The sequence below is a fragment of the Eretmochelys imbricata genome, chromosome 3, assembly GCF_965152235.1.
Source record: "Eretmochelys imbricata isolate rEreImb1 chromosome 3, rEreImb1.hap1, whole genome shotgun sequence".
In the NCBI taxonomy this organism is placed as follows: Eukaryota; Metazoa; Chordata; order Testudines; family Cheloniidae; genus Eretmochelys; species Eretmochelys imbricata.
The window spans coordinates 190,891,277-190,918,305 of NC_135574.1; the positions used below are offsets into that span (position 1 = coordinate 190,891,277).

A 27,029-nucleotide genomic window follows, 5' to 3' on the forward strand; every position below is an offset into this window, starting at 1 on the left:
AACAATATATATTTTCTTTTTATTCCACAGAGGAGCAGGGTTTGTTATGGACTAATTTTAAAAGAATTAAAATGTTCTTATTTTAAATCACTTTATAAATAACAGACAAACATCAGTCTTCCACGCTGCATTGTGCTGAGAACAATGGCCTAAACTTTCAAAAATGACTAATGACTTGGGGTGCCCTGCTTGAGACATCTTTATAGGGGCCTGATTTTTCAGAAAGTACTGAGCACCCACCCTCCAAAAAGGAGGGCTTTTTAAAGTGCATCAGATGGGGTACCCAGAATCACTAGTCATTCTTGGAAATGTAGGCTGATGAGCTCAATCCTGCACTGCTGCCAAGCCAGAAAGCAGCAATGCTCCAGTCACACCCCAGTATGTTGTAAAGGGGGTGGCATAGAGTTGGATATGCTAGGAGAATTGGTTGGAATCTGATTAAGCTATTTTTGGGGCCCCTTTGTATTGCTCCATTAGTGCAAAAGTCTGTCTCAGAGCTGAGGATCTGGCCCAACATATAAAAACAATGTATATGGCTCCATACAGGAGCACAGTGTGTGGTGCTTGATGAGTACCTCTTTTCATGTGTGGTGCACATGTGTACACAAATTAGTGAAAGCAACATTGCATCTCGCTTATTAATTTGTCTTACAGTAGCAATTGGGGCTCAGCTATGCTGGGCACTGTACAAACATAGTACAGAAGGTCACTGCCACAGAGTGCTTTGATTGCAAAATACAGAGAAGATAATATAACCTAATGAAATGAGGAGTGTGGGTACCTTCTGCCATTTGCCTCTATGATGACGGTCAAACATGCTTATTTTGAATCACCTATATTGGCACAGACCAGTGCAACTTATCCAACACAACCTTGCATCCATTGAGCAGCTTCACACCAGGGATGCTCACCCCAGGGCAGAGCAGGTTGCATTGTTGCTGTTCTCCCTGCCTTCGAGACTAAGGTCAGAACCCAGTACATGTAAAACACATAGGCAAGGAAGCCTAGTTTAACAAAAATAGCTGGCACTCAGCCTTGTTTATCTGCAACAAAAAACTTAATGATATGGAAAACCTGTAGCGTTTGAGAAGATAGTGACCCTTTTTGGTACTTTATTCATGTTGCTTAGAAACAACAGTCATTACTATCAGAAGAGGAGGAGTATACCACTGGCTCAGAGGTCACTGAGGATGAAGTGGGGGACGAAGAGGAAGTCTACAAGAAACCAGGTACAATTATCTGTCTGTTATCTTTTCTTGGTAATTAGGGATTAGAATACAAGGCAGAAGTTTTCTTTTTTGTAAAAGAACTTCAAATAGAAATAAATAAAATAAACCCTATCACAAAATGTCTCACTTGAATTTATATTTTTATTTTTTTTTCTCTGAGACATATATTAAATACACAGATTTACCTATATTCTTCTATTCATCAGCTCCAGCAGTAAACGCTCACAAATGGGAAAGTACACATATCCAATGTTCTCATACCAGTGAGACAGATTAAAGCTATATTCAGTATGGTCTATTCCCTTCCCTGGAAGGGTTGCTATCAGAGCTGTTTTATCCCTCCTGTCACCTCCTAAATTAATGTTACAGAAGTGGGACCTCAGGTTACTAGCCATGTAGCTGTGTCCTCTGCAGCAGCATTTGCAGAGTCCCACTCCTTCATCCGCACACACTGTTTATTGATCTTCTGTTGTAAGGACCAGAAGTGAAAGGCAGGCTGCCTCAGTTCTCCTAAGATTGCACTGATTCTTCCCCCTGACTTGCACAGTCTGACTCAGACATACAAAGGCCTACTACCATGGCCTGCAGGAAGTAAGTGCTGCAGGACTGACCACTCTCCTGGCCACCCAAGCAGGAGACAAGACAGGAAATCCAGAGGAAGGCATGAAGAAGCATGTGGCTCTTAGTTTCCATCACGACAGATAGGATGTGAAGAAGGGCCTTGATTTCAAATTGGGTGGGTGGAAGACTGAGGATTTTGGGAAAGAGGAGGGAGGGCTCTTAGGGCCAAGAACTTTCTGCTGTTCTTGGAGTGGTGAGGGTCGGGGTAGAGAGGAGGATGGAGACTGGTGTGTTGACGTGGATAGAGAGGTAAAATCAGAAAAGTGCTTCTTAAGAAGTGATGTCCTCGGAGAAAAGGAAACTAAACAAGGTAGAGTATTATATTGTATAAGGAAAAGCAACTGAAAAAGACACATGGAGAAAATAGCCAACATATACAACAGAAGAAAAGTAGAGAGAGAGAAATTTAAATGGAGGATAGGGAGGGAAGAAAATCCCAAAACAAGGGAGATGTAGTGAGTGATGTTTTAATGTAAAAATGATGCAGACCTCTTGTAAAATTCAGTTGTTTGATATTTTATATATATAGTGTGTGTGTGTGTAATAATACATTCTCTCAAACAGAACCTTGCTAATTCTCAATCAGGAAACAGGTAATCCATTAAGCAAAAATTCTAGAGTGCACTAGTAAGATTTTTACAAATCACATAGTAGAATGTTTGCTAGTGAACAATGAAGTGTTAGTTAAAACTAAATTACATGTCAGGAAAAAATACCAAATTATATTTTGTGAGATACTACCCTTGTGACTTTTTTGATCATTCACTTATTCAACTAATTCACAAAATTCTTCAACTTGCAATGGATCTTCCAGACGTTAGTGCAAATTAGTGAGGTGTGTGTTGATCATGCTTATTATAGTGTTGCCTAAGGGCCAATTGAGATTGGTGCCCTGTTGTACTAGACTCCATACAAACATAGAATAAAAGACAGTTCCTTCCCCAAAGAGTAAACAATCTAAATAGACAAGACAAAGGGTGGGAAAAGGAATATAACATACAAGCAGAGTGAAGAGTGTGATGCCTGGTAGATGGCATATTTAGGACCATGGTTTTCTTATGTTGTTTAAATCCTTTTGGTGGGTTATGATAAGAGGGAATTAACTAGATGGAAACACAAAGGAAGGAAAGGGGACATAAGGGGCTGGAGCAATCAGTCTGCACAGGGCAGAGAATGTCCACAGTGAAAACTTCAGAAAGCATTCTGATGATGTCATCAAGACTTTTGGTCCCTACTTGCATTCTTAGGGATGTATTCAGTGTATGCATATTTACATTATATTTACAATAGGAAGTGTATATATTACATATAATTTCTTTGTACTGTAAACTTCAGCTCATGCTTCAGCTTTCTTAGGGGAAGCATGTGAGTGGGTTTTGCCTTTGTGCTTTGTGGATGTTGGTCCCATTTTATCATTATCCACCCCATAGCTTTACCAAGGAGGGAGAATATCCAAGTCACTGACTCATATGTGTGCAGGAATGTGGAAGTCACTATGCGCAGCCAGTGTGATTTAAATATTTTAAATATTGAGAATTGTTTGCTACTAAATAGTGTTTTAATTAACAGGGAGAAAAGAGAAGCCAAAGAAGTTAATCAAACATCCAAAGAAACAAGTTTCTTCACCTAGTGTTCAAAAAAAGGAGAAACCAATGGAGAAGGTAAATCTAAGTTGTGAAATGGACTGTTCAACTCAGTCCAATGAGGAATTTTTCTTTAATTTTTGCAGCTAGTCTTAAATGTATTCATTAATGCATTTTTCTGTTTTTTGACAGTCAAATTCTCGAGATGCATCTCCATTCATGTAAGTATTCCTCCAAGTCCTGGGTGAAACATCCTGCTTAGCAAAATACTACTGACAACACTTTTGTTTGTCTCTTGTTACCAGTGTGAGTATGCAGCAGAATAAGTGGGATGCTTCTAGATCACTGAGATTCAACCAAGATGCTCAAAGAGAAGATGGTAAGATTTCGTTAGTTTAGCTTTCGTAATGTTAATGTTAGAGGAAAAAATAGAATTCTGTTATGCAACTACATAACTATTTCAGTAAAGTACTCTGCTTAGGTATGTCAAGGCTGAATGTGATTTCAAACTAGTTTTATACTGGTACAACTACATTGACTTCTACAAAAATTGCTTCCATCGACGTGCATGGGCTGAAATTGTGGAAAAGCAGCATCACTTGCCCCGTAACCTCAGCCGTGCTGAACACAATGCCATCAACAGCCTCAGGAACAACTCTGACATCATAATCAAAAAGGCTGACAAAGGAGGTGCTGTCGTCATCATGAATAAGTTGGAATATGAACAAGAGGCTGCTAGGCAGCTCTCTAACTCCACATTCTACAGCCTATTATCCTCTGATCCCACTGAGGATTACCAAAAGAAACTACACCATCTGCTTAAAAAACTCCCTGAAAAAGCACAGGAACAGATCTGTGCAGACACATACCTAGAATCCCAAACAGGGGTATTCTGTTTGCTACCCAAGATCCATAAACCTGGAAATTCTGGACGTCCCATCATATCAGACATTGGCACCCTAACAGGATTGTCTAGCTATGTGGACTCTCTCCTCAGGCCCTACGCTATCAGCACTCCCAGCTATCTTCAAGACACCACTGACTTCCTGAGGAAACTACAATCCATCGGTGATCTTCCAGAAAACATCGTCCTGGCCACTGTGGCTATAGAAGCCCTCTACACCAACATTCCACACAAAGATGGACTACAAGCTATCAGGAACAGTATCCCCGATAATGTCACGGCAAACATGGTGGCTGCCCTTTGTGACTTTGTCCTCACCCACAACTATTTCACGTTTGGGGACAATATCAAGTCAGCGGCACTGCTATGGGTACCCACATGGCCCCACAGTATGCCAACATTTTTATGGCTGACTTAGGGGACAAGAGTTAAGGAAGTATTGTTCTAACGCCCCTATTCTACTTGTGCTATATTGATGACCTCTTCATCATCTGGACCCATGGCAAAGAAGCCCTTAAGGAATTCCACCATGATTTCAACAATTTCCATCCCACCATCAACCTCAGCCTAGACCAATCCACACAAGCGGTCCATTTCCTGGGCACTACTGTGCTAATAAGCGATGGTCATATAAACACCACCCTATACCAGAAACCTACTGACCGCTATACTTACCTATATGCTTCCAACTTCCATCCAGGACGCACCACACGATCCATTGTCTACAGCCAAGCTCTAAAGATACCACCGCATTTGCTCCAATCCCTCAGACAGAGACAAACACCTACAAGATCTCTATCAAGCATTCTTAAAACTACAATAGCCACCTGCTGAAGTGAAGAAACAGATTGACAGAGCCAGAAGAGTACCCAGAAGTCACCTACTGCAGGACAGGCCCAACAAAGAAAATAACAGAACGCCACTAGCTGTCACCTTCCGCCTCCAACTAAAACCTCTCCAGTGCATCATCAAAGATCTCCAACCTATCCTGAAAAATGATCCCTCACTCTCACAGATCTTGGGAGACAGACTAGTCCTTGCTTACAGACAGCCCCCCAACCTGAAGCAAATACTCTCCAGCAACCACACACCACACAACAAAAACACTAACCCAGAAACCTATTCTTGCAGCAAAGCCCGATGCCAACTCTGTCCACATATTTATTCAAGTGACACCATCATAGGACCTAATCAAATTAGCCATGCCATCATGGGCTCATTCACCTGCACATCTACCAATGTGATATATGCCATCATGTGCCAGTAATGCTCCTCTGCCATGTACATTGGCCAAACCGGACAGTCTCTACACACAAGAATAAATGGACACAAATCTGACATCAGGAATCCTAACATTCAAAAACCGGTAGGAGAACACTGCAACCTCTCTGGCCACTCAGTAAAAGATTTAAAGGTGGCAGTTTTGCAACGGGTAAAGCTTCAAAAACAGACCCCAATGAGAAACTGCTGAGCTTGAATTAATATGCAAATGAGATACCATTAACTTGGGTTTGAATAGAGAGTGGGAGTGGCTGGGTCATTACACATATTGAATCTATTTCCCCATGTTAAGTATCCTCACACCTTCTTGTCAACTGTCTAAATGGGCCATCTGGATTATCACTACAAAAGTTTTTTTTTCTCCTGCTGATAATAGCTCATCTTAATTAATTAGCCTCTTACAGTTGGTATGGCTACTTCCACCTTTTCATGTTCTCTGTATGTGTATGTATGTATATATGTGTGTATATACATGTATATATCTTCTTACTATATGTTCCATTCTATGCATCCGATAAAATGAGCTGTAGCCCACAAAAGCTTATGCTCAAATAAATTTGTTAGTCTCTAAGGTGCCACAACTACTCCTGTTCTTTTTGCGGATACAGACTAACACGGCTGCTACTCTGAAACTTGTTTGGAGTTACTTCTAACTAAGATGAGTTAGTGAGAGGAGAACTGGGCCCTTTATGACTCTAAAAAACTGTATATTATGAAACTTGGTTAGGTTAAATTTTTAAATGCTTATTGACAGTTGCAAAAAACCTGGAAATGATGGTAAACCACACACCATTTCAAGTCTGGAACTTAATTTCTGCCATTCCTAATGCAAGCCTATTGATATTTTATTCAGTCATATTAGCAACTATGCATGAATTTTGGGTCTCATCTGTCCATGGAGCTTTGCAAGAGCAAAGAGATTATCCTTTGCAACAAAAGGCTTATGACAGAAGGAAGGCATGATTCTGATCTCAGTCATGACAGTGTAAAACACTGAGTAATTCCACTGAAGTCAATAGTTGCATTGATGTCATATTCTCCTCTCACCCCTGGGGTCTGATCCCCACCTGATGTAAATTTCTGCAGCTCCATGTAATAGAATGGCCCTGTGCTGACTTACACAAGCTGAGGTTCTGTCCTGTAGTGATTCATGTCTATTGAATTTTATGTTGGCCCCGATATTCTGTACTTGATTCCATGAAATATGAAAAAAACATTGCAGATGATATCTCTAAAGTGGATCTCCGCGTGTACTCTGATTAATATTTATGTATAGCATATATTATTCTGTTCAAAAATTGTGATAAGTGCTAGAATTCAGTTGCAGCCACGCTTTATGCTACACAATGACTTCAAAATCTTCTTGAACTCACAAAATGTTGGTGCAGCAAGGATGGCACTCCAGGCAATGATACCTCAGGATCAGATTAGCACTAGTCTCTTCTTTCCCACAGGAGAAAAATATTTTCTCTCTGTAACAAAAGGTAAAGAGAAAATATTCATCACCTCACATGCTGAGAGATTGACTAATGCAAATGGATAGTCTGGGTCCCCTGGCAGGAGTAAACTTGGGAGGAAGTTCCACAGTTACAGACAGGAGAAGGAAAAGTTCCTTAACTGTGGTTTTGTATTTTTAGTTTGTATTAAATGGCAGCTGTTTGGAATGTCAGAACGAAGTCCTGGAGAGAGAGAGACAGATGAGGGGGCAGGTGATGTGGTCATAAGTGTGTGGTAATTGCCTGGGCATATAAATTGCATGGGTATGTGATAAATTGTTTATCACATGGATATTGTCTCCACATGTATGCTTTGTGAATGCCTCTCTCCCGATCTCTTAGTTTATAAAGAAGTAAGATCATACTGTTCTGTGTTGCTTTTCCTCACTACTGTATGGAGTTGAAAGTTGTGGTCTCAGTAAACTACTGAGTTTCCTTTGCTTTTCCATTTCTTTTAGAAATCTATGCTGCCTCAAAACCATTCTCCTAGATCTGGCAGTGCAATGGATGCAGATAGGTCCCTGCTCCTGCATGGAGCCCAACTGAAGCTGCGTTACACTGCAGAATCAGGACCTTACTTTGGATCATAGCTGCTCATGCTTTGCACATGAGCCAAGAATAAAGCCACTCATTTCTCTGTATAGTGGATTATTAGTAATATATGCATAATCTCCTTCCTCATGTTTATGGCTCTTCATCTTGGTAGTAAGGAATATTTAGAATATTGATATTTCTTTTATTACTTGCAGATCAGCGAAGGATGTGTGAGATCACAGGTCACCTAATAAAAATGAGATTGGGAGACCTGGACCGGGTCAAGTCAAAGGAAGGCAAAGAAGTAAAACTTTATATTACGGTCATATTAGCTTGATATTTTAGCCAGATCTCTTGAATTCATGCATTTTCAGTACCAGAAAATGAGATTTAGGTTTTTTCAGGTGTCTGGAAGACTTAAGATTTAACATGACTTTGATCAGGTTTTAATAGTTTAAAGTGACTTTTTTTTCCCTAAAACACTTGGTCAGAAAAAGTTTCGAAAGGTCACTACTTCAAAACCTGTTGACCCAGGAAGTAGGATGGGTTTGGAGGGGCCAAGTATCAGGCACTGGGAGCACAGCAAGATGCAAAGTCTTTATGGTTCTTTCTTAATCAGAGCCAGATCAATGGCTACTGTGCATGATTGCAGGCTCATGCGCCTTAACAATGGGGCTCTGAAGGGATACAATATGATCTTTGCCATCTCCTTTTGGAAGACTTGCTTCTGCAAATATAAATCAGTTACCTAAAAACTAATAACTTTTAGAAAGTCACTGATTCTACTGGAATAGCTAAATGATTTGATCTCCCTGTACTGCAGCATGCAGGTGGCATTTACTCTAGACTTGAAGCTCAGATAAAGGCCTCAGCGCAAGTCAATGCTCGACAAAATAGCACAGAGAAAAACATAAGGTAAGTTGTTGTTTAAGTGGCAGTAAAAGGCAGGATGTGTATTTTGGGGTTTTTTTTAAAAAGCCTTCTGTGACCAGAGTCCTAGTGGGGAGCCAGCTGTGGTGACTCCATTAGGGTGAACTGCAAAGAATGGGGCAGACAATCCCCAAAAAGCCGGTGAATATTCCAATACTTGGATTTACCAAGCCATCATAAAACAGCTTCTTTATTACCTTACTGGTTACTCAGAAGTCCAAACAACACAGTTCCCTTAAAGTGATCCAGCCTCAGGCCTCCATCCAGGTACCTAAGTCAAACATGATGATTTCTGAAAATCCTATTTCATCGTGTAAAAGAAAAGGTTCTACCGATCCCAAAGGCTCGTACACATTACCTCGCAGGTTATTGATTATTCCAGATCTTAACCAAATACATGCTACAGCCACTTCTTATTAACTAAACTAAAATTTATTAAAAAATAAGAGTGAGAGTATGGTTAAAAGATCAATATACATACAGACATGAGTTCAATTCTTAAGATTCAGATTCATAGCAGAAATGGTGAGCTTTGTAGTTGCAAAGAGTTCTTTCAGAAATAGTTCATACATCATAGTTCAATGTCCAAATATCATATTCAGGGCGTACCACCATAATGGAACCTCAGTCTTGCAACTCAGACTTTCCCCATGAAGCCTAAGCAGATCTGAGATGACAGAATCAGGACCCAAGGATCTTTTATACAATTTCATGTCCTCTTTGACAAGTTGGGATTTCCTTGGGGAACAAACAGTAATTAAGATAAAAAGAAAAGGACTGCTTGTGGCACCTTAGAGACTAATCAATTTATTTGAGCATAAGCTTTCGTGAGCTACAGCTCACTTGCATCCGATGAAGTGAGCTGTAGCTCATGAAAGCTTACGCTCAAATAAATTTGTTAGTCTCTAAGGTGCCACAAGTACTCCCTTTTCTTTTTGTGGATACAGACTAACACAGCTGCTACTCTGAAACAGATCTATTAGTCATCTCTCTGTCCACTTCCAAAAATTCCCACATCAGTTACCGATTTGGCATTGTTCCAAAGCCCCATCCTTATTACATGAGGATCAGAAAAAAAATCACTGAGTCTGACACCTTGTATGTGAGCATTTAGTCTGGGGCCAATGTTCTACTCACTACTTGGTGGTCAAGTGGTGAATCTTAGAAATAGAGTTTTATAATGGATCTGCTGATAGCTCTTTCTTAACCAGAGCCAGAGCATGCCTAGTGTGCAGTGAAAATTGATGAGATTTCATTTCATACTGAAACCTGTAAGGAGTCCCTGTAAATCTTTTTGCATCTGCATGCACGCACATGTATGAAGATACTTCTGCGGGGCTTTCTCTGAAAAGCAGGTATTTGATGGCCAAGCACTGATAAATATTTATCTTTTATACAAGGATACAGATGGGTGACTAGAGATGCCATGGTATAAAGGGACAATGAGCATAACAGTATAATGTACTGTTTCTCCCTTCTGTGTTGTACTTGAATGTTTAGGGTTTAGGATTTTGACAAAAATCATTAAATGGTTTCATACAGGGAACTATCAAACTGACTATTATAATTTGCAACAATTAATCCTGTATCATGATAAAAGTGTCTCCACATGTGTATGTACTATTTATTTTAAATCCAGGTCTAAATCTCGCTTTGGTCAAGGCCGTCCAACCTGAGGAACCTCAGGAAGAAATCCTAGCCAGAATCATTGCTACTTCCTGGAACTGTACTGTACTCCAATACAGAGAATGCATTCTCCAAAAGCTTTTAAGTGACTTATTTATTATTTATTACTGTAAGCCATGTAAATTATTCTGCTATGATGAATGAATGCAAAATCCAGAAAGGTCTAATACTTATTTTAATTGTAAATACAGTTTCTTAGATTGCTTTTTTAGGCTATTGTGTTAAGCTACATAGAAAACATTTTATAAACCAGCAAAGTTAAAATATTTGAAAATCCTTGCTTATTGAGGAGTGGTGCTTATAAACTACTCTAGACCATTACTTTTAACTGCTAGACATTTTAAAATGAAGAAACTACTGAATTATGAGTGCAATCAGTAATGTTTTAAATGCATCATCTAGTATTGTGATTTGAATTATACATCTTGGGCTGAGTCTGGGGGTGATCTTTCTTGCTTACACTGGTTTGACTGATGTAACTTTATTAAAGTCCATGGAATTACTTCTGATTGACAAGGCTATAAGTTAAATCAGAATCAGGCCCCTAGGCTTTCCTCCCCATGTCCACACAACTTCCATTCGTGCTAAGGTGAACATCCAGGGGGATTAGACCCCTAAAGTTCATGTGAAATGAACCTACTAAGGGTATGATAACTTTACATCTTGCATGAGGTATTCATTTTCTCAACTTTAATGCATGGAAAACAACATTCATTCTCATTTTGCTTGTGACACTTCTCCTGCATCACACAGTTCTTCGTTCCATTTTGTTGTCTGGGCTTTAGAAGCATAGTAAAGCAGTTTCTTCCTTTAATGATACCAGTGCCACTGTAACTTTGCTAGCAGAGGTGGTGTAAGTTCTGTACCTTTTGAAAGAAACATCTTGCCTATGTAGATCTGGGCCAGGAAATATGTTTCTAGACCTGCCTGAATGGTTCTGATATGGTTCTACTGGAGCAGTAGGGTCCATGTTTGTTTTAGTGCACGGTCCAGTAGTACCGGAATGGAACAACTTGCCTGGGAAAAAATCATGTTTGTTCAAAGGAAATTGCAATAAAGCAGTATTTTGAAAACCACATTCTAATTTTTCTAACCAAGCAAAAAGAGCACTCAGGGAAAACTTATTCCAGATCATAATCATTCAATAAAATGTGTGTTTGGAAATAAGCTCAAAATCTCTGCTGGGGGGGGAATCCTTCCTTAAAATGTATTCTTTATTTGCAAGCCTTTATTTGGCTTGTTTCTAGAATTTTAAATAATAAATTGAAATTGGAAATTAGGCATGGTGGTGATTGCGAGAGGGTGCAGGTTCATTAAAAATAAGTGTTAGCTCTGTTTACATGTGTTCTTCCAAGTTAACATCCATCCAGAATTCACTGAAACCAAGGGAAGGACTTCTGTTGACTTCAGTGACCTTTGGCTTGGGGTATGATTGGTAGGTGCAGCAGTGTTTTATCTTACATTCATAAGAGACATGGCTTTATCAAAGCCTTTTGTTTGTTTGTTTGCAAAAAAAAAAAAATCAGTTGTGTTTTAGAAGTTGTTTATATTAAATATTATTTGAAAGACAATGGTTTATAATTCACTGTGCAAAAATGTGTTAGTTTTCTAGCTTGTATAGAAGTCTCTCTCAAGCTGTACATGTAAACTTTGCTCGGCAAATTGAACAAGGGGGCGGGTGTTTGTGTGTGTGTGTGTGTGTGTAAAAGATTTTTTAAAAACTACTGACTGAGAAAAGGGAAAAAATTCTTTCCAGGACGGGAAAGTCTAATGCTTTGGTTTATGTCAAAATGTCATTTTTACATGCCAGTATCCTTCATCATAATCTATTCAAAGTGTTCTTTTTTTCTAAACATATGCCTGTAATATATATAGTGGAAGTGCAATTCATATTTTATTAAGTATTAGTAGTATTTTCTTTGACAAATTCCGTTAACTTTTATCCTGTATTAACTTTGAAGTCATGTCTCAGTTTAACTGAAATAAATGTTACTGATTTAAAAACACTTTGTTTTTAGTAGACTTACAAAGTCAAATACATCATATAGTGGGAAATGTTATTTTTGTTTCAGATCAATCATAATGATTCTTGTATGTCATTGTCCCTTCCTCAAAAATGTATAGATTCTCGGTCTCCCCTTGTTCTTTAAAGTAGCTGTTTAACTCTTCTTGAAGCACTATGTTACAGACTTCCTACCCCAGTTCTGAGAGCAGAAAAAAAAATGGTTGAACTTTAGTACACATACAATATGAAGTATATCCTGGTGTACAAGAATTGTGCAACTCTACAGGCCAGATCAAAAGCCCCATTGAAATAAATGGAAAGACACCCAGTGACTTCAACAGGCTTTCAGTTAAGCATCGCATGAGCCTCTTATGGTAACGACTAAAATGCGCAAATCTAAAACCAAGCCACACCCAAAAACATTCTCAACTTCACCTTCTAGTTACAGGGTGCTGATCATGTTTGCAAATAATCTTTTAGTGATGGCAACCCTAACTTAATAGTATGAGCATAGAGCAGCAGCACTGACCCATTTGACCAGGGGCTGTTGCTGAGAGATTTGGCAGGAGAGATTGAACTGTAATGTTCTGGTTCCAAACCTTTCTCTTCAGAAGGTTGTAGAGTTCCACAAGGTTCAGTGCTGCGGCCCCTGTGGTCTGGAAGAGTGCAGCCCAGGTTGGGCCTGAAGCCAAGGCCCTTCCTCATGCAGGGGAGGGTGGGAGGCTGGGGGCCACATGGTGCAGCTGTGAGTGGCCAGGTTGAGGCAGTTTCCTGCTGTGGCCCTCCCCATTCCCCCTGCTGGAGGGGAAGGGCTGGGGTGGGGGGGTGTCACATGGTACCATTAGGGTGACCAGGAAGGACCTGACTCTGTGCCCAGACAGCTCTGCTGGAGCCAGCTCAAGAGGACCTGTTTCTACCCCTCCACCTATCAGGTGGGGAGCCCAAGGGTCCTAGGGTTGCGAACCCTCCAGGATTGGCCTGGAGTCTCCAGGAAATAGATTGTCATGTGATGAAATCTCCAGGAATACATCAACCAAAGTTGGCAATCCTAAGGGTCCCATCATGCGTCTGTGACAGGGGAGGAGAGCTGAATCTATAGCCAGTCCTGCCTAAGCTGAGGCTGTTCCCTCAGCTCCTTCCTCTCCAACTACTCACTGGGATAGAGTACAAGAGTCAGTGATGCTGCTACTACGGTTGGCAGGGCCTGGAGTCCCCAGGTGGCCCTGACAGAGCTGGGTCTGCTGCTTTGGCCCCTGCATCTGCACATGGGAGCAGAGGTAGATTAGGGGTTTGTGGTGCCCTGGGCCACAGCAAGTGGGCAGGCCCTTCCCCACCCCTTCCACCCGCCACTGATGCTCCTGCTGGGGAAATGGGGTCTGGCCATGGGGGCTTCCCCTGCCCTGCCCACCTGGTGCTCCTGCTGGAGAACAGAGTCGGGGTATGGGGTCACCTATTTTCCCAGACCCCCCGAATTGGCTGGGGCCCTCGGGCATGTGCCCCTTTGGCCAGGTGGCTAATCTGCCACTGCATGAGGGGGGCCGCAGGTGTACACCCGGTTCCTCCTTGTGTCCTGTTACACCTCCCTCCACCATAAGCCACAGATGGAGAGGGGAAGGGCTCCTGGGGCTTCAGTCAAGATAGGATGCACGTCCTCCTCCACCCCCCCCCCCCATCAGGACAAGGCCATAGGAGTTGGCATCAGTAGTAGAGGACCCAGCCCTGCCCTAACAGAGTTGCTGAGAGTGGTGGCCTCAGAGGTGGGTGAGGGCTCATTTGAGCAGCTTTGCGGGGAACTGTGGGTTTGGGACTGCAGCCCTGTGGGGAAGGATGTGCTCAGTCTTTGCACAACTGGAGAACAAGTGAGGACCCATAGCCTGCCACAGGTGCAGGAGCATTACCTTGAAATTTAAGCTTTGGGATGCCCCTTGAATAACCTGCCTATTGCCCCCTTAATCTGCTCTTCCTGAGGTATGGGTCGCTAGGGAAGTTAAGGAAATACTTGAACGACACAGATATAAACTTCCGATACAGTGATTGACACAAGCAGTACATTTTCCAAAACAAAGTGTCTTTTTATTAATGTAACTAATAATCCCTACTAGGATATAATCCAAATATAGAAATTGACACAAATCCCTTATTGCAAGTTAATGAGCATTTAAACTACATTAGCATACAGTTTAAATTCTAAATTGGGCACTTTGCTACAAATGTCCAGTTTGTAACAAATTGCTGGCAGCAGTTCCTAACTTATACTTTGTTTTACATAAGTAAAATACAATTAAAACACACACACACACGCACTTCAAGCATACACATTTATACTATACTGCAGTGGTTTCCCAAACTTGTTCTGCGGCTTGTGCAGGGAAAGCCCCTGGCGGGCTGGGCCGGTTTGTTTACCAGCCGCGTCTGCAGGTTCGGCTGATCGCGGCTCCCACTGGCCGCGGTTCGCTGCTCCAGGCCAATGGGGGCTGCGGGAAGCGGTGCGGGCCGAGGGATGTGCTGGCTGCCGCTTCCCGCAGCCCCCATTGGCCTGGAGCAGCGAACCGCGGCCAGTGGGAGCCGCGATCAGCCGAACCTGCAGACGCGGCTGGTAAACAAACCGGCCCAGCCCGCCAGGGGCTTTCCCTGCACAAGCGGCGGAACAAGTTTGGGAACCCCTGCTCTACTGTACAGTAAACAGTTAAAAACGGACGAGCTCATTCTATTAATTGATTCCATGGCACTGTTACAAATGTTGCTGTTTGCTGCTGCTACTATAGCTCTTTAGCTCCCGGCTAGTCATCTCAGTTCCTCCCTTCGCTGCTGTTGCCGGTGCAGCTCACTCCCCACGGCTTCTCTGGCTCTGTCCTTTTGTCCCTTAACCATTTTTTTTCAATGTTGCTGACGTGGCTGCAGCTGTTGTCTCTGCTGCTTTGGGTGCTTTCTTTAACAGTGCTTTCCTCAGAGTTCTGAGCTGTCTTTCCAGCAGCTCGTCTGTCCTCTTGGTCAGATTTCTGCTCTCTCTGTTTAGCACATTGGGACACAAGCTGGTTATGTGGGGGTCGCAAGCTCTGAGCCCTGACCAAGGCCAGCCATAGGGCTGAGAGTCCTGAGCCCTGCCACATGTGTGGTTGTCAGCCTGCGGAGCTGTGAAGTTCAGGTCTGGCCAGGCGTGGGGTTGTGAGCCCTGACACCCACCATGTGCAGAGCTCACAGCCCCAAGCACCTCCAGCCCAGCTTCACCCCTCCAGCCCTGCTCTACCTCCACAGAAAGGGTGCCAAATAGAAGTTTGCCCAGGGCACCATTTTTCCTATGGCCAGCCCTGGGACTGCAACTACGTTAGAGGGCTTGATTGTTCAGCAGCTGCAGAAGTTCTTTATTATTTAACATTCAGACATACGGGTGCATACCGTCTCTTGAAAATAATGGCCACCTCTACTGCTAAAACCACTAAAAAGCAAAGGTATCTCGAGTCTTACATTAAACAAGGTTTTACCAGCATTGTTTTCCTCTGGTATTGAAAAACCACAACGTGTCATTTGCTGTGAAATTTTGTCTGTTGAATTGATAAAACCATGCAAACTGCAGCAACATCTTGAAACTAGACTTCCTGAGCATAAAAATCAAAATGTGGATTTTTTCAAACGCAGAGAAGAAGCAACAAAGAAAGCCCAGCCTGATGCAGATGGAAGTTTCCGACAGCAAATGTCCTCAGCTGTGGAGGCCTCTTATGTTGTGTCACTCCTAATCGCCCATGCCAAAACGCCGCATACGATAGGTGAGGAGCTTGTTCTGCCAGCGTGCAAAGATAGTGTCGCTTATGCTTGGCAGTGATACTGCCAAAAAGCTGAATATACTTTCTGTGTCGAGTGATTCTGTGAAACACAGAAGATGTGAGATGTCTGAAGATATCAAAACACAAGTGATGCATGAAATTAAACCTTCTGCTTTCGATACGTTCGGCCTGCAACTTGATGAAACTACTGATACTACGATGCACAATTTATAGTGTTCATGCTGTATGTTAGTGCCGGGGATGTTGAAGCTGAGTTCTTATTCCATGAACAACTTGAAACAACCACAACAGCACAGGCCATTTTCAATAAGGTGAATGTCTTTTTTTTTTTTTTTTTTAAGACTGGAAAAATCTTTGTGGTCATCTGTACCGATGATGCTGCTTCAGCCATGATGGGTGCATGGTCTGGCTTTCAGCAGAAGGTAAAGTGTGCATCACCTAATGTGATTGTCACTCATTGTGGAATCCATCGTCAAGTCCTAGCTGCAAAGGCATTGCCAACGTGCCTCAGTGCTGTGGTGGATGTTTTTATGCAAGCAATGAACTACATTAAGGCATATGGTCTGAATACTCATCTCTTTCAAGAGCTCTGCAATGAAATGGGTGGTGTATATGAAGTTCTGCTTTTCCACACTCAAGTTCAATGGATTTCTAGGGCAGGGGTGGGCAAACTATGGCCTGCAGGCCAGATCCGGCCCCTCAGGCTTTGGATCCAGCCTGCAGATTTGCCACCCCCGTGGTGCTGTGGGCCCCGCACTGCTCCGGGAAGCGGCTGGCACCACATCCCTGTGGCCCCTGGGGGAGGGGGGACAGAGAGCTCCATGCGCTGATCTTGCCTGTGGGTACCTCCCCTGCAGCTTCCATTGCCCGGGAACGGGAACCACTGCCAATGGGAGCTTCGGGGGAAGTACCCATAGGCGCACGGAGCGCTCTGCGCCCCTCCCCCAGGGCCCGCAGGGACATGGTGCCGGCCACTTCCCGGAGTGGCCTCCTGCACTCCTCAACCCTCCCTGCACCACTGCTCTCAGCCCCCTCTCACACTGTGCACCCCTTCCTGCACCCCAACCCCCTTCCCTAAGCCCCCTCGTACACCCTCACCCCTCCTGTGCTCCAACCCCTTGCCTGAGCCCCTTCCTGCATACCGCACTCCCTCCTGCACCCCAACCCCCTGCCCCAGCCCTACATTCATGGCCCTGCAAGCAATTTCCCCACCCAGATGTGGCACTCGGGCCAAAAAGTTTGCCCACCCCTGTTCTAGGGGATGCACATTAAAGTGCATTTTTATACATCTATGCGTTCTATGATGAGATAGCTGGCTCTGTGGATGAGGGAAAAGCAGTGGACGTGTTATTCCTTGACTTTAGCAAAGCTTTTGACATGATCTCCCACAGTATTCTTGTCAGTAAGTTAAAGAATTATGGGCTGGATGAATGGACTATAAAGTGGATAGAAAGCTGGCTAGATTGTCGGGCTCAATGGGTAGTGATCAATGGCTCCATGTCTAGTTGGCAGCCGGTATCAAGCGGAGTGCCCCAAGGGTTGGTCCTGGGGCTGGTTTTGTTCAATATCTTCATTAATGATCTGGAGGATGGCGTGGATTGCACCCTCAGCAAGTTTGCAAATGACAGTAAACTGGGAGGAGAGGTAGATACGCTGGAGGGTAGGGATAGGATACAGAGGGACCTAGACAAATTAGAGGACTGGGCCAAAAGAAATCTGATGAGGTTCAACAAGGACAAATGCAGAGTCCTGCACTTAGGACGGAAGAACCCCATGCACCTCTACAGACTAGGGACCGAATGGCTTGGCAACAGTTCTGCAGAAAAGGACTTAGGGGTTAGAGTGGACGAGAAGCTGGATATGAGTCAACAGTGTGCCCTTGTTGCCAAGAAGGCCAATGGCATTTTGGGATGTATAAGTAGGGGTGTTGCCAGCAGATGGAGGGACGTGATCGTGCCCCTCTATTCGACATTGGTGAGGCCTCTTCTGAAGTACTGTGTCCAGTTTTGGGCCCCACACTACAAGAAGGATGTGGAAAAATTGGAAAATGTCAAGCGGAGGGCAACAAAAATGATTAGGGGACTGGAACACATGACTTATGAGGAGAGGCTGAGGGAACTGGGATTGTTTAGTCTGTGGAAGAGAAGAATGAGGGGGGATTTGATAGCTGCTTTCAACTATCTGAAAGGGGGTTCCAAAGAGGATGGCTCTAGACTGTTCTCAGTGGTACCAAATGACAGAACAAGGAGTAATTGTCTCAAAGTTGCAGTGCAGGAGGTTTAGGTTGGATATCAGGAAAAACTTTTTCACTAGGAGGGTGGTGAAGCACTGGAATGCGTTACCTAGGGAGGTGGTAGAATCTCCTTCCTTTGAAGTTTTTAAGGTCAGGCTTAACAAAGCCCTGGCTGGGGTGATTTAGTTGTTTTAGTCCTGCTTTGAGCAGGGGGTTGGACTAGAGGACCTCCTGAGGTCCCTTCCAACCCTAATATTCTATGATTCTATGACTTTGTGAAGAGATGGCAGCGTTTTTTCTGCAAAAAGAGAAATGAGCTGAACAAAAAGTTCAGTGATAAGAAATGGCTTCTCTGCTTGGCATACCTAGTTGGTATCTTTGATAACCTTAATGACCTCAATCTGTCCCTTCAGGAAAATGTTCAACATTAATAGGCTTGACTAATAAAATCAGAGCCTTTCAGATGAAGTTTGATCTGTGGTGCAAGAAGTTGGACACAGACAGATACGGCATGTTTCCTATACTTTCCTCATTCAGTGAGGAGGAGGAAATCAACAATAGTGCTCTCAAGTCAGCTATTAGTGAACACCTGAAAGCCCTTCATGAAGAGTTCTTGTGCTCCTTTCTAGTGCTACCAAAAGCACTTCATTCCCTGGTTCATTCACTCTTTCAGTGTGAATAGTTACCTACTGAAGATACACACGCACAGGAACAGTTTGTCAACATGATCGATGATGAAGTGAAAGCAAAATTCACACAGCTGCCTCCAAACCAGTTCTGGTGCTCAGTTGCAAGTGAATACCCACTGGTGACCAAACTGGCCCTGAGAGTCCTTCTGCAGTTTCCTGCTAAATGTGAGAGTGGATTCTCCAGCCTTCTCACAATAAAGACGAAATCTCAAAACCAGCTTGATTCGAAGGATGACATCAGATGCACCCTTCTAAAACAACACCAAGAATAAAATTACTTGGGTAAAATAAACAGCATCATCTCTCACTGATTTTTGACTGCTTCTGTTGATTAATTGCTGTAAGTATTAAAATAAAATTCTACATAAAAATTACTTCTCTGCTTATAGCAATAATTTGATAAAATGTGTTTTAATCTTAATTTAAAAGCAGTGAGAAAAGATAAATTCATTTTAAGCAATACAGTTTAAATTAGCATTTAATAGAGTTTTAAATATAAAAATGTGTTTTGAATTTCTAAGGGGGGGGGATGTCACTCAGAGGCTTGCTGTGTGAAAGGGGTCACCAAAGCAAAAGGTTTGAGACCCACTGCTCTAGCAGTTCTTCCAGCAGCTCTTCTAACTGGTTTCTGACTGACTTCTGCCCGCAGGCAGCTGACCTTTTATATGCTTTTCTATCTGGACTTTCTTAGGCCTTGTCTACATGACACCGTTCTGTTGACAAAACAGTAGAGGTGTTCACACTGAAATGTTTCTCCCACCGATGTAACTCCCCAGCTATGCCGACATAAAACCACCTCAGTGAGAGGTATAGGCAGTGTGGCAAAATACCTTGTTCGCCTCAGTAGGCTCAGTCATAGAATCATAGAATCATAGAATATCAGGGTTGGAAGGGACCTCAGGAGGTCATCTAGTCCAACCCCCTGCTCAAAGCAGGACCAATCCCCAATTAAATCATCCCAGCCAGGGCTTTGTCAAGCCTGACCTTAAAAACTTCTAAGGAAGGAGATTCCACCACCTCCCTAGGTAACGCATTCCAGAGTTTCACCAACCTCCTAGTGAAAAAGTTTTTCCTAATATCCAACCTAAACCTCCCCCACTACAACTTGAGACCATTACTCCTTGTCCTGTCATCTTCTACCACTGAGAATAGTCTAGAACCATCCTCTTTGGAACCACCTCTCAGGTAGTTGAAAGCAGCTATCAAATCCCCCCTCATTCTTCTCTTCTGCAGACTAAACAATCCCAGTTCCCTCAGCCTCTCCTCATAAGTCATGTGTTCCAGACCCCTAATCATTTTTGTTGCCCTTCGCTGGACTCTTTCCAATTTATCCACATCCTTCTTGTAGTGTGGGGCCCAAAACTGGACACAGTATTCCAGATGAGGCCTCACCAATGCCAAATAGAGGGGAATGATCACATCACTCGATCTGCTCATAATGCTCCTATTTATACAGCACCAAATGCCATTAGCCTTCTTGGCAACAAGGGCACACTGTTGACTCATATCCAGCTTCTCGTCCACTGTCACCCCTAGGTCCTTTTCCGCAGAACTGCTGCCTAGCCATTCGGTCCCTAGTCTGTAGCGGTACATGGGATTCTTCTGTCCTAAGTGCAGGACCCTGCACTTATCCTTGTTGAACCTCATCAGATTTCTTTTGGCCCAATCCTCCAATTTGTCTAGGTCCCTCTGTATCCTATCCCTACCTGCCACCGTATCTACCACTCCTTCTAATTTAGGATCATCCGCAAATTTGCTGAGAGTGCAATCCACACCATCCTCCAGATCATTTATGAAGATATTGAACAAAACCCTTGGGGCACTCCACTTGATACCGGCTGCCAACTAGACATGGAGCCATTGATCACTACCCGTTGAGCCCGACAATCTAGCCAACTTTCTACCCACCTTATAGTGCATTCATCCAGCCCATACTTCTTTAACTTGCTGACAAGAATACTGTGGGAGACCGTGTCAAAAGCTTTGCTAAAGTCAAGATACAATACATCCACTGCTTTCCCTTCATCCACAGAACCAGCAATCATAGAAGGCCTTTTTAGCCTTGGAGACTCAGGTTTGGGGCAAGGCAAATCCTTATAGGTGGCACAGGATCCTGCTACTCCTCTCCTCAGTCAGTCCCTTGTGCTTGTTTTCCTTCCCTTCTGGGGAGCGAGTGCAGCCTCCCTACTGGGAAGATTTGGTGTCTTGCTGCAAACAGCCTACTGGCAGCTTCCCTGCTCCTCTCACTCCCTCACTCTCCCCCATCTACCACCCAGGGGAAGGTTTAAAAAAGTCCCAAGTAGTTGGAGTCAGCTGAACCTAATTGGTTCCCTAGCAACCCCTTTTCCAGATGAACCTTATTGCCCCATGGTTATCTCTCCTCAGTGGATAGGGAGGGGCCTTTTAATCCCCTGAGACTAATTACTACCTTTTGTAGCTGTTAGTCCTGGGTTTACAACATATCCCCTCCACCCCCGCTCAACACTATGGGGTTGGGGTACTTGGGTCGGCAAACAGTGCACTCTCGACAGGCCATCCGCATTGCCATGTTGGATTCCAGACCTATGTTGTATTCTGAAGTGGAAGGGTTGAAGCAACAGGAACCATCTTGTCATTCTGGCATTTTTGTCTTTATTTTGGTGCATCCACTGCAGAGGGGCATGGATCGTGATAAGGGTAAACCTCCGTCCCAGTAGATAGTAGCGGAGGCTTTCTATGGGCCATTTTACCGCCAGGCATTCTTTTCTGACAACGGCATATTTCCGTTCCCTAGGCAGGAGCTTCCTACTGAGGAAGAGGACGGGGTGTTTGTCATCCCCGACCATTTGTGAAAGTACTGCCCCCAATCCTACATCAGAGGCATCGCTTTGTAGGATAAACTCCTTCCCCCAGTCTGGGGCCACGAGTATGGGGTCAGTGCAGAGGGCCGTCCGTAGATCTGAAAAAGCGTCTTCAGCCACGGTCGTCCATCTTACTATATCTGGGCCCCGAGCTTTTGTTAGGTCCATTAATGGGCATGCCCTGGTGGCAAAGTGGGGAATGAACCGTCTATAGTATCCCACTAGTCCCAGGAATCCCTGACCTGATTTTTTTGGAGTGGTCGGGGCCACTTCTGTATTGCCTCTAACTTGTTGAGTTGGGGCTTCACCATGCCCCTCCCCACTATATATCCGAGGTATTTGGCTTCAGCTAGCCCGAGCGAACAATTGGAGAGGTTTGCCGTCAGCCCCACCTTCCTCAGGGTATCCAGCACTGCCTCCACCTTCTCCAAGTGTGTCTCCTAGTCGGGGCTATATATGATAACATCGTTGAGATAGGCTGCTGTGAACTTGCCATCTGGTCGCAACAGTTTGTCCATGAGCCTTTGGAAAGTAGCGGGCACTCCATGCAACCCAAAGGGGAGGATGGTGTACTGATATAGTCCCTCGGGAGTTGCAAAGGCCTCTTCTCTTTATGGGCCTTGGCCAGGGGGATCTGCCAATAGCCCTTGGTCAGGTCAAGGGTAGACATAAACCGTGCTTTTCCCAATCTGTCAATTAGCTCATCTATCCGGGGTATAGGTATGCATCAAACTAAGACACCTCATTCAGCTTTCGGAAGTCGTTGTAGAACCTCACGCTGCCATCCGGCTTAGGCACTAAAACCACTGGGCTTGACCATTGGCTATGACAGTCTTCAGTGACTCCTAAGGCCAGCATTTTCCTGACCTCTGTCCTGATCTCCTCTCTTTTGGCCTCCGGGATCTGGCATGGCTTGACGTTCACCTTCACTCCAGGCTCTGTGAGGATGTGATGGTGAACCTCAGTAGTCCAGCCTGGCTTTTCTGAGAACACATCCTGGTTGCGTTTAATGAGGCTGATCACTTCAGATCGTTGCTCCGGAGCCAACTCCGGGGATATTCCCACTTGTTCGGGCTGGTTGCTTTTAGGGGATGGTGCCCCTAGCGCAACCACATGCATGTCTCTATCCTGCCATGGTTTCAGCAGGTTTATATGGTATATCTGCTCCAGCTTCCAGCAACCCGGCTGTCGGACCTTATAGTTGACTTCTCCTATGGCTTCTATTATCTCATATGGCCCCTGCCACCTGGCCAGGAGCTTACTCTCTGCCGTGGGTATGAGCACCATTACCCGGTCTCCCACCTGGAACTTCTGGGTCGTTGCTTGGCGATTGTAGTATGCCCGTTGGGCCCCTTGGGCCTTCTCCAGGTGTTCACGCACAAGCGGGGTGACTTGGGCTATCCTGTCTTTCATTTGCAATACATGTTCAACGATATTTCTCCCGGTGTTCGGCTGTTCTTCCCAGCCCTCTTTGGCCACGTCCAATATGCCCCTGGGGTGGCGACCATATAAGGTTCAAATAGGGAGAATCCAGTGGAAGCTTGGGGAACCTCCTGTACAGCAAACAGCAAGTGAGGCAGCAGGGCGTCCCAGTCTTTCCCGTTGCGACTAACCACTTTCCGTAGCATGTTCTTCAATGTTCTATTGAAGCGTTCGACAAGACCATCAGTCTGGGGATGATAGACTGATGTCCTGAGGGTCCGTATATGGAGCATTGTACATAGGTCCTTCATTAACTTAGACACAAAGGGGGTCCCTTGGTCCATCAGGATCCCTTTAGGTATCCCTACTCTGGAAAAAATCCGGACTAATTCGTTGGCTATGGTCTTGTTGCCGGCACCCAGTGCCAGAGGCAAACAACAGCAGGGGGTTCGTTACCCAGTGTGCATCACTCAATAATCACAACGGGGTGGAGAAGCAGAAAAGGTCAGGCTTGACAAAACCCTGGCTGGGATGATTTAATTGGGGATTGGTCCTGCTTTGAGCAGGGGGTTGGACGAGATGACTTCCTGAGGTCCCTTCCAACCCTGATATTCTATGATTCTATGAAAAGTTTATTTGCAGCTGCAAACAAGGTACAGGGAGAATAGAATCTCAAATCCTGCACATCAGAGCAGATCATTACACACACTTTTATATTCCTTAATGCTACTGCACTACACATCAGCCAATCAAACCTTTGCACAAATACTCTGCCTTCCTTATATGGGTTACAACAATGTTTATTTCCTTCAACCTCCAACAAGCATTCCCAGCAACTTAAACAACCAGCACATCCTGTCTGGCCTTGTAGCTGTCTCTCCTGTTATCTTTAACTTGGCGTCAGCAAACCTTACACTATAAGGCATTATCTACAACTGCAACATTGTTTTAAGAGCAAAAGAGCTTACTCAAACCAGCCAGGCCTGAATTCTATTAAGGGGGGTTGAGAAGAAGCCCTTAGGCCTTGAGCAGGGAGACCTCCCCGACTCTTATGGCCTTCCATCCCCTCAACTTAACTAGTGGCCATGCCCTGGGGTCTCCAACAGTCTTGGACATGGTGTTCCGTAGGGGTACGGCCTCAGGATATCGGGTGGCATAATCTAGTACTACCAGAATGTACTGATGACCCCGGGCTGACTTCTCCAGTGGCCCTACTAGATCCATAGCTATTCACTCGAATGGGATTTCAATAATGGGTAGAGGCACCAAAGGGGCCCTTAGGTGAGGTCGGGGCCCATGTAACTGACATTCTGGACAGGAGGTACAATATTGCCAGACAGCCGCATAAATGCTGGGCCAAAAAACCTCTGCAGAATACGATTAAGGGTCTTATCTACCCCTAGATGGCCCCCAAACAGATGGCTGTGGGCCAGATCCATCACTCCCCTCTGATGCTTCTGTGGGACCAAGAGTTGTTCTACGACTTGCTTTTGGACCTGGACTACTCTGTATAGCAGATCACCCTTAATCACATAATATGGCCCTGGGCCCTTGACTCTCCCCTCCACGGGGACCCCATTTACCTCAACTACTTCTTTACGAATATTGCTGTATATTGGATCATTGGCCTGATCCTGACCAAAATTCCCGAGTGAGGTCCCCATTTGTCCAAACTCAGGGGGATCTACCTCTGTCTCCCCCGCAGGGAAAACCCCCGGGGAACAAGGTCCAGCTATTGGGTCGTTGATCTCCTGCCCCGCCCTGCTGTCCGTTGAGCCACCTCTTTCCCCTACAAGCGTAGATTTCTGGTACTGGGTCAAGATCCTCGTTCCCCTCCTTTTATCCACCCTCCATTCCCTCTGAGTCTTTCGGGGCTTTCCCGGCGGGGAGAACAAATCCTGGCCAAATTCGTGGAAGGCCGGGGGGGGGGGGGGGCGCGCGGGATTATCTAGCTGGGCCATCCCCTGGGTCCCGGGTTCATTATTTTCTTCCACCTTCTCCCCAGGGAGTAGGCTATCAAATCCCGGGAAGTCTTATCCGATAAGGACTGGGTAGGGGAGTTTCGGAACTACTCCCACCATCACCTTAGTGGGGTTTCTGAGAACTTCTATTTTTAAAGGGATGGTTGGGTAGTAACTGACATCCCCATGCACACAGGATATTCCTGAGCGTTTGGCCCGGGATAGTTGGTCCTGCCTGACCAGTTTTCCTGAGACCAGCGTGATTGCACTTCCCGAGTCTACTAACGCGGTGGTCGCTATACCATTCATCTTAATGGGTCTAGTATATCTATGAGGGACCATTGCACCCCTACTTGACTTATTAGATCACATGGTCCCCCTATATCTCCCAGTTCTCATTGCATGGGCTCTTCTGATTTGGGCATTGGGCAGCGATATGCCCCAATTTGCCACATGCATAACATTGGTACCCTGCTCGGGGCAGCCTCCAATTTTTCAGGCTACTGGGCTTTATCACCTGAGCCTTTCTCCCCCAGTCCTCAAGTCTCTCCGGGACCTCTGGCTGCTCTTCGGCCTCCTTTCTCCCCTCCATAGTCTGGCCTGGTGCTAGGGCAAACCGGGGCTTTGGCGCAGAGACTTGTCTCCGATTCTGGCGCCTTCCTTCCCCAGTGGTCCGCAAAAGTTCTTGGGCTGCTAGGTGTCTCTCTACGAGGGCAACTAGTTCATCATAGGAGGAGGGATCGTTTTGGTGGACCCACCCCCATATGTCCAGCGGCAACCCACTCATGTACCTGTCCAACACGAGAATTTCCACTATCTTCTCCTGCCCATGGGTCTCGGGGCAGAGCCACTTCCGGGTGAGGTGGATTAAATCAAATAGCTGGGACCTCAGCGGTTTGCTGTCCCAGTATTTCCACTCATGGAAGCGCTGGGCCTGTTTGGCTGACGTCACACCTGACCTTGCCAGGATGTCCGCCTTCAGCTGGGGGTAATCCATAGCTGTCTCTGTGGTCATGTCAAAATAGGCCTTCTGGGGCTCCCCACACAGAAATGGAGCCAGGATACCTGCCCACTGGTCTTGGGGCCAGGCCTCCCTCAGTGCCGTCCTCTCGAAGGCGAGGAGATATGCCTTTATATGTCATCCGTAGTCATCTTCTGTAAATAGTTGCTTGCCGGCAGCAGCCGGATCCCCTGGGGCCCGTGCATCAGCGTGGTCAGGGCTTTTAACTGGTTCACTACTTCATTCAGGTTGGCTCGATCTTGGGGCGCCTGGTTCATCAGTAATTGGTTCGTCTCCTGTTGGACGCGTACTGACACTTGCTGGGCAGCCATCTGCCCCCTGGTAGCCTCTTGTTGGGCTGCAGTGGCCTGTACCAATGCCTTCAGCAGTGATGAGCTGCCAGAAGCTGAAGAACCAGTTCCTTCAGTCGGTCCAGGTCTTCGCCGGCACTGAAGGGCCTGCCACTGAAGTGCTGCTGAATACCCGGAGCAAGTGAAGGTCCCACCGCCGAAGTGCCGCCGAACGTCTGGAGCGCCGCCAGGATGAGTAAAAATTAAAAAGGGATTCTCAGGGGAGCCTCCCCAGCCAAGAGCTCAGGTGGGCCGGACAGGACGGTCCCACAGGCCAGAGTTTGCCCACCCCTTTAACAACTGGTTCTAAACTGGCTTCAAAATTTAACAACCGGTTCGCGGGAACTGGTGCAAACCGGCTCCAGCTCACCACTGGGTATAGGGCTTATTTTGGTGTAGTTAGGGTGATGCAATGTCCATGTAGACATTGCATTCCTTACATTGGCTGTTGGCTGTCATTCTTGTAAGCCAGCTCCTTGGCTG

The 27,029-nt window shown here is 45.0% G+C and overlaps 1 protein-coding gene across 1 annotated transcript in view; it reads left to right on the plus strand.

Moving 5' to 3' along the window:
- SANBR (SANT and BTB domain regulator of CSR) overlaps positions 1-10,383 on the plus strand; it is a 45,489-nt gene extending 35,106 nt beyond the window's left edge. The window contains exons 15-21 of the mRNA XM_077813983.1: positions 1,130-1,229; positions 3,420-3,511; positions 3,626-3,654; positions 3,739-3,812; positions 7,864-7,952; positions 8,472-8,563; positions 10,218-10,383. Of these exons, the coding sequence (XP_077670109.1) occupies positions 1,130-1,229; positions 3,420-3,511; positions 3,626-3,654; positions 3,739-3,812; positions 7,864-7,952; positions 8,472-8,563; positions 10,218-10,254 (513 nt within the window). The 3' untranslated portion in view covers positions 10,255-10,383. The remainder of the gene's footprint in view (positions 1-1,129; positions 1,230-3,419; positions 3,512-3,625; positions 3,655-3,738; positions 3,813-7,863; positions 7,953-8,471; positions 8,564-10,217) is intronic.
- The last annotated feature ends 16,646 nt before the right edge of the window (positions 10,384-27,029 follow it).